This window comes from Mchenga conophoros, linkage group LG12 (genome assembly GCF_057382185.1).
Source record: "Mchenga conophoros isolate Kocher_MC1m ecotype Shallow Benthic linkage group LG12, M_conophoros_male_GT1.1, whole genome shotgun sequence".
Taxonomy (NCBI): Eukaryota; Metazoa; Chordata; class Actinopteri; order Cichliformes; family Cichlidae; genus Mchenga; species Mchenga conophoros.
Window position 1 is genome coordinate 9,882,059 of NC_140537.1, and position 7,342 is coordinate 9,889,400.

General features: G+C 42.0%; 1 protein-coding gene across 2 annotated transcripts; it reads right to left on the bottom strand.

The window, feature by feature from the left end:
* Positions 1 to 2,487: 2,487 nt before the first annotated feature.
* Positions 2,488 to 6,957, bottom strand: b3galt8 (beta-1,3-galactosyltransferase 8). 2 transcript variants are annotated; one of them, XM_085293612.1, is made up of 2 exons: positions 5,325 to 6,957; positions 2,488 to 3,083 (listed from the first exon to the last, which is right to left on the bottom strand). In XM_085293612.1, the coding sequence occupies exons 1-2, from the start codon at positions 6,050 to 6,052 to the stop codon at positions 3,005 to 3,007; spliced, it is 807 nt and encodes a 268-aa protein (XP_085149738.1). In that variant the 5' UTR covers positions 6,053 to 6,957; the 3' UTR covers positions 2,488 to 3,004. The 2 variants fall into 2 exon arrangements, with proteins under 2 accessions (XP_085149738.1, XP_085149737.1); XM_085293611.1 differs by having other exon boundaries at positions 2,488 to 6,957.
* Between the last annotated feature and the right edge of the window lie 385 nt (positions 6,958 to 7,342).

Genomic DNA, 7,342 nt, shown 5'->3' on the forward strand with positions numbered 1-7,342 from the left:
TTAGTCTGATTTACATTTCAAATTACATAATGCCATCTTCAAAACGCAAGACCAGGTCCCCACCACAGCAAAGCAACGCAGTGAATATGTTATATTTACACCGTAAAAAGTTGTACATCTAGATAGTTTGATATTTTTTTCCAATTTGTTTATTTAAAATAAATGCCACGCAGTCTGACAGACATAAAATAGTATTTCCAAAAAAAAGGGTAATTCCAAAAGAGCTATTAACTGAAAGCCTGGCATATGTCATCGTGGTGCACAGTCAAAGTCAACTGGAGGACAAAAGAAGAAGTGGCAAGCCTAAAAAAACACCTACAGCAGAAGAACAGTATCTAAAGGCCTGTGCTTACAAAAGAGCAAAAGCAAAAACCTGACACCGGACCGAGGGATGCATTTGGACCTTCAGCTGATTCGTCTAGTGTTCACCAAGCCTCATCAGTAATGGTGTCAGTGGAAAGGTGACTGTCAAGAAGCCATATGTTTTCATGGAGTGATGAATCCAAATGTGATTTTTTTTCAAACTGTTATGGATATGTAAGCTCAGGATAAAGTGTTTACAGCCATCTGTACAACGCAGTGGCTGCTCTGTCAGATTTTGGGGCTGCATTTCAGTCTGTGGTGTTGGAGATCTTGTTCAATTTGATTGAATTAGGGATGAAGAAAACAATCTTTTGATCTACTATGTGATATCATCTGGAAAACATCTGATTTCCAATAACTAGATAGGAAAATACATAGTGGAACACTATCAGTCATGGGTTGGCCTTCCCGGAGCTCAGACATTATTGAAGCTGTGTGAACGCAACAAAAAGCAGAAACATCCAAAGAAGAGCTCTGATTGTCCTTCAAGAAGCCTGGAGAACTATTCCTGAAGACTACTTAAAGACATTACAGGAGAGCTTGCCTAAGAGAGTTCAGACTGTGATAAAGAATAAAGGTGATCGTACCAAATACTGACTTTCAAGCTTGTTGAAAACTATCTGATGTAGTCTTTATGAAAAACTGTGTCTACCTTAAAGTTTAAAGGTCAGCTTGCACACAGGCGTGTCGCCCAGAAGCTGACGAATATCTGTGTGTTCACAAGAGGTGTGTCGAGCTTCTTGAAAGAAACACTGGCACCGTCTTCTCCCTGTGAGCGATGCGTTTGGTTTACTGCCAGCTCAGAAGGGAAAAAAATACATGCAGACTGTCAGCTGCGAGGCTGCTGTGGGTGTTGCAGGTTTGCTGTGAGGCTGCCATCTGCTGACAATCAGCCATGCTGGTGAATCATGGAGACTCAGCTGTCCATTTCTGAGCCCACTCACCGGTGCTGTTGCAATCATCAGTCAGCACTCCAGTCATTACACAGCATCAAATGCTAATTGCATTTTTTTTCTCTTGTTTACTTATCTAACATGAGATTTTTTTTTCCTTTACTTCAACCAGGGGTGTTGCTGTATTTCCCATTTGTTTGTCCATCTGTACGTGCTACAACAACGACCTTTCTGATTTGAATAAAAATTGGTGGAGTGGTTGAGAACCTGTTAAATTTTGTTGTCTGCACCTTGAGCAGTGTACAGAGCCCTCAGTGGGTCTAAACTGCAGCTGTGTTTATGCCCAATTTTTAATTCGTGGAAATCTCAAAAATTTCACAGGCCACACCTTGAATCACAACCAATCAAAACCTGCATAAAATATACATCAAAAAGTGACATTATCGTCTAATCAGACAGGACAGGATGCCCCGTTCTGATGTGTTAAAGTGTTGCTAGAAATATTACAGTTACAGACACCTCTAGGATTATCTGTAAAATCATTACAATACATAACATTTGAAGTTTTTTCCACATCACACTGGTTGTTTTCACAGAGGTCTGCCAGCAGCAGTACATTCCAGCTATAAATGAAGCGATCAAACATCCTGCTTTAATTCTGCTTCAGTGCTTCTATTTTTACCACCAGCAAGTTCCTCATTCTCACTCTCAGCTTCTTCCTGCTGCTTTCCTACTGTTGGGTACTTCCATCTTCATCTGCGCTCTCAATCTCTCCAGGCTGGATTTTCAGTGCTACCTATGCTTTATTCCCCATTGAAGCACCATAGAAAATACCCCAACGTGTTTTTCTTTTGAGAGGAATTGCAGTGAGGTGCACTGGTAAGGAAGGCGATGTTGTAGCCATGTGCTTCTGTCCACACTGGTGCTTGCGTGTGTCGCTGCATGCTTGGCTGAATAAGATGCATTTAAGGATACGGTTGAAACAACACTGACTGTAACGTGACTTCTCTGAAGATGAAAGATGCTGTTGTCTACATGACACTTTCCTCAAACTTCATGTGGTTTTCTGACAAATATATCTGAATCTTATATAATAGATTCAGAAGACACTGAATTTTCTTTTTATTTACATTTTACCCATTGCCAACAATGTGCCAAAGAACTTCAGACCTACTTGTAGTGACTTTTTAAACTCGTTCAAAATGCCATAAATATAAAGATTTACGCATTTAATTACTGGGTAACACAGATTCAGAAATTCTTTAGTTACAGCAAAAAGAGAAAACTGAATACAATGGATGTTTAATAAATGAAGCTGCTACACAGGTTCAATAGGGAACAACTGTAATCACACATCTCAGGTGGCTGTGGCTCAGGCAGTAAAGCAGTTCATGTAGCAGTCCAAAGATTAGGGAACTGATCTCTGGTGCTTCCTGTCGATATGAACCCTGAGTTGCCCCTGATGCATCCACCAGAACGTGTTTAAATGTTAGATAAATGTTGTGTGTGTGAGTGACGTGAAAGCACTTTGAGTGCTGAAATTAAATAGAAATGTGCTATATAAGAACCAGAACATTAATCTAGCTGTGTGTCTGTTCTTTAGATCACTTCCACTTCCCCATACTGTCAGACTCAATGCTGATATCTCTGCTCTTGTCCAATCAACTTCTTTCCCCTCTTCTCTGAGCCAATAAGCCTCCATTCTCTGTGCTCTTCTGTCTTTCAGATTCTCATTTGATCAGCCCTCCTCAAAAGCACCCCATAGTCACTGGAGCCACCATCTTCATCACCGCCAGCGTCCAGCCTCCAGGTGATGGCCCATGTAATCTATTCACCAAATGGCTTGTTATAATTCTGAATTGCAATAAATCACATTCAATTCATATTTTGTCAGAATAATAAATTATGGCCAAAACAAATCCAATAGGGTTAAACAAGGATACATTTAAAATTATTGCACAATAATATAACAAAAATGGAAAAATTCCTCCACTATTTAACACACATAACATCTCAAACACCCCACTCCACATTTTCCAAAACTTTTATTTATATAAAAATTATACACGCTAAATAGAAACAGCATTTGTCAAGGTTGGCAAAGGAGCCTCCAAAGGAGCAGCAGCAGTAATATTAAACAGGGATGATCAGGCTTCCTGTTTGACAGGCAAAAATTATATTGAACCAACTCACAGGTACCATTTTATCCCTGCAACACCCTACAGTTATCACAATAAATCACCAGCAGTAAACCTGATTTCTCATCTTCAAGTCGCTACTGCCACCTGCTGGTTCGTCATGTATGACTACTATGCATGAGTAAACGGGACCCTGACAAAAAAAGCTGCGGGATACACATAGCTTGATTGCAGTATAAAGTAATCAGTGCAATTTAGACATTTTTGTTTAACACATCGAGAATCATTCCAACAAACCCGTCTTAAAGTGCAGTGCACGAGCCACTGGTGAGGTATCTTTGGTATTTTTCTCTGCAGTACAAACAAACGTCACGGTGCAGGTCTGAGGACCGTGATTTGATCTTAATCTAAATCTGACAAACACACAAAAACAAAATGTTAATTCAGACAACACATGACTAGTCACCGAACGCTTTGCTTTAGAAATGTGTGTGTCAGTGCAGCTTTGCTCTCTTGAAATGCTGTGTTTTGTTTTGTTTTTTTGCTGCTGAACTCTAAAAAGGGCAAACTGCTTCAGAGGAGGGGGCATCCATGAGTCTTAACTGAGCGACTTACCATAACTTCCTGTCGCCAATTCAAACAGGAAGCAAAAAGTACTGTGTTGTGCTGGGTTTTGTGACTCCACGTACACATAGACCCTAAACCCATCAGGCACTAACAGGAGAATACTTTCAAAGAACCTTTGGTATAAAAGCACTTCTTTGGCATAGGCTAGGAGCAGTAAAAGAAGCTGAAGCACTGCAGTGAATACACATTTTCTTTCAAAGATCACAGAACTGTTGATTGCTCAAGGAAGGGACTGTAACATAGATGTTAAGCCCACTGATGAGTCAAACAGAAAATTCGGTCACATTTTTAACTCTTTGATTATTTTTTGGGTCAAAAAATAATATCACAAAGTAAAAAAGGTGGCAAGTCATTTTTTAAATGAATGTGTGACTTACTAACTGAAGCTAAGGTTTAAAGCTGTGTCTTAACGTGGCCTTAGCCCAAGGAGGTAGATCAGTACTCACTGGCAGGGTTTTATTCTGATCAGTGTTTAGGCACATCTGATCTTTGATGTTACTGACATGTCTGAGTTGAGCAACTTTTCAACATACTTTCTTTCCTCATCAGTTTTAAAATTTAAGGCAACAACCATTTTCATTCTCACTTTCCCTACAGCGATCATATTCTTCAGCAACTCATCTGATTGAGTTTAGTGTAATTTATGACAAAAAGGAAATATCAAAGTGTCACATTTGACAAGGTGGAACCGCCAAACTTTTGGCACAGAAATAAATTAAACACTTAACTTATCACAAAAGGGTTTTTTATAGCCTAAATGAGTACTTGATCAACTTTTGAGTTGAGTGTTAATACAAAAATGTTCCTATTTTTCTTTTTATTAGTAGATTTGAAAACATATCTGCTATAATTCTGTTTATGAAAAGCCAAATATTCAGTATTGAGTAAGGAGACTGATGAGGATGAGTCTAAACTAAGACCTGAAAGGTTTTCAAGAAGATATTTTTCTGTTGATAGACTGATCAGCTGATGCTGTTTGCCACCCTAACCTCTGTGTATCAGCTGGCCTTCTTTCCTTTGCAGCAGACTTACTCTCTTAGAATTGCCTGGTAAGGCACCAGGTAAATGTGATCAGCATCTTTCGTGGCTTTTGGCAAAGTCCTGCCAAACCCTCAGCAGCTTTGGTGCCTTAAAGCTATTAACAATGATCAACTTGGCGAAGGTGCACCTGTCGTACTTCAGGTTTTTGATTTCGAACAGGCTTCTGAAGAACGGCAGGCTGTAGGCGTACACAGGCCTGACACCCAGCATCCGCAAGCACAAGCCCACATAGACATCCTCCAAAGGGATGACCCGCACAAACCTGGAGGCCCAGGAGATCCTGGCTGCCAGGTCAGCGGAGAACACGTAACCGGCTCCAGACACGTAGGAGGGGAAGCTCTCCTCTGGATATAGCTCCTCTGACACGTACCACTTGCTGTTGGGCTCCCGCCGTGGCCTGCCATCCTGGATCACCGACCCTGTGATAAAGTTCTCCTTGGGGGAGTTCCTCAGCCACTGGATCAGGTAAAAGACATTAACGAAGATGTCTGCATCCACCTTCATGGCGTAGGACGCACCGGGGCAGTAAGTAGCCAGCCACCTCATCATCATCATGGTTTTGATTGTCAGATTGTGGTAATTATCCACAAAGTTCATCTGGACGATGTCTGCATGCTGCCTGCTCTCCTCCTCCAGTTTCTGCTGGAGGGCCGACATCTGTGGCCTCTGTGGGATCCCCACAAAGAAAAGAGTGAGGGTGTCCCGGCCAGAGGCGCTCCACGTTTTCCTGATGGCCTCCCGTGCCGCAGCGTCCTCAGCCCCCACGGGCACCATGAACACTAGGAAGGGGCTCCTGTGCCTGCAAACACTGGGCTGATTGAGGAGGTAGCGGTATGTCTGAGGGTCTACGAGACGGTACTCCTCCGGGGGAAGCGGGCTGGGCTCTGGCGTCTGTTTACTCAGTGAGCTCGCTAAGATATGCGCAGTCAGGGCCAGCACAGCGGCAGCACTGAGTAACTTCACCAGCCTCCGGATTAAAGTTGCCCGCATGGTCTAAAACTCTCTTTATTTCCCTAACGCGTCCGATAGCAGGCCCCTCAGCCCGGGTCCCCGTGATCCCACACGGAACATGTTTCCCAGCTGGGAGGACCGGGAAGTAGAAAGTTGTCCTACAAGCTGCCACTTCTTCTTCGTCTCTTCTTCCGCGGTTGAAGGCGTGTTACTGCCAACTCCACGGGTGCGTTCCAAAAGTACCTCCGACCTCCTACTCCTAACCACTTTCCTGACCTCGAAAACCACTTTATCGACTTCAAGGAAAATTTACGTTAGTCGTCTCCTCAGGATTGAGCCTCTAAGGCTACGTTCACACTGCAGGTGTTAATGCTCAATTCCGATTTTTTGATCAAATCCGATTTTTGTGTCTGCTTGTTCACACTACAAATAAAATGCGACAGCAAACGCGCTCTAGTGTGAACGCTCAAAGCGGCCCGCATGCGCAAAAGAAGACGTCACACACAACACGCTCTGTACACCCAGAGCAAACCATATTGTTTGACTGATGGGCCTTAATATAAAGACTTCGGACTTTAGAATTAAACTAATCAGATTATACAGTACATAAAATATACGTGAAAGTAAAATGTTCACGTTTCCCCAACGTTGTCTTCCCAACAGTTTCACTAACATCTACACTTATTGGCCAGGAAGCGTTCGCGATGTCTTCTCCAGAACTGATAATTGGCGTCTGTCTTGTGTCAGTGACGTAAAAGACGGATTTAATGCGACATGACCGTTCAAACAGCAGTCGCTTTCTAAAACATCGGATATGTATCGGAATCAGTACCACATACGAAAGTGACCCAGATCGGATTTGAAAATATCGAATTTGTGCCGTTCACACTGTCATACCATGATCGGATATGGGTCGCATAGGGTCCAAAAAATCGGATTTGATGCGCTTTTGCCTGCAGTGTGAACGTAGCCTTTCTCGTCCTGCTGGCAGCAGATTGATGGTTTTTATTGAACTGGCTGCATCTTAGTTTATAAATGACAGTAAGGAGCAAGCTCTGTTTGCCCAAGTGCAACATATTTTGAGCTAGTTTTCCTTTCTTTCTAAAGTTTAGTTTTGAGTTTTTATGTTAGTAAGTTTTTCATACGTAATTTTCTTTAGGTTAATAAAGATAACCTACATATCTTTAGGTTACTTTTAGTTAAGTATAAACAACCTTGGAAAAGGCACTAATATTTCTTAATTTCCTAGTGAGACAAGAATCACATTAGATGTTTCAAGTTAGTGCTTTGTCACATTCAGAGTAAAATGTGTTCAGGTGTCGACATTTG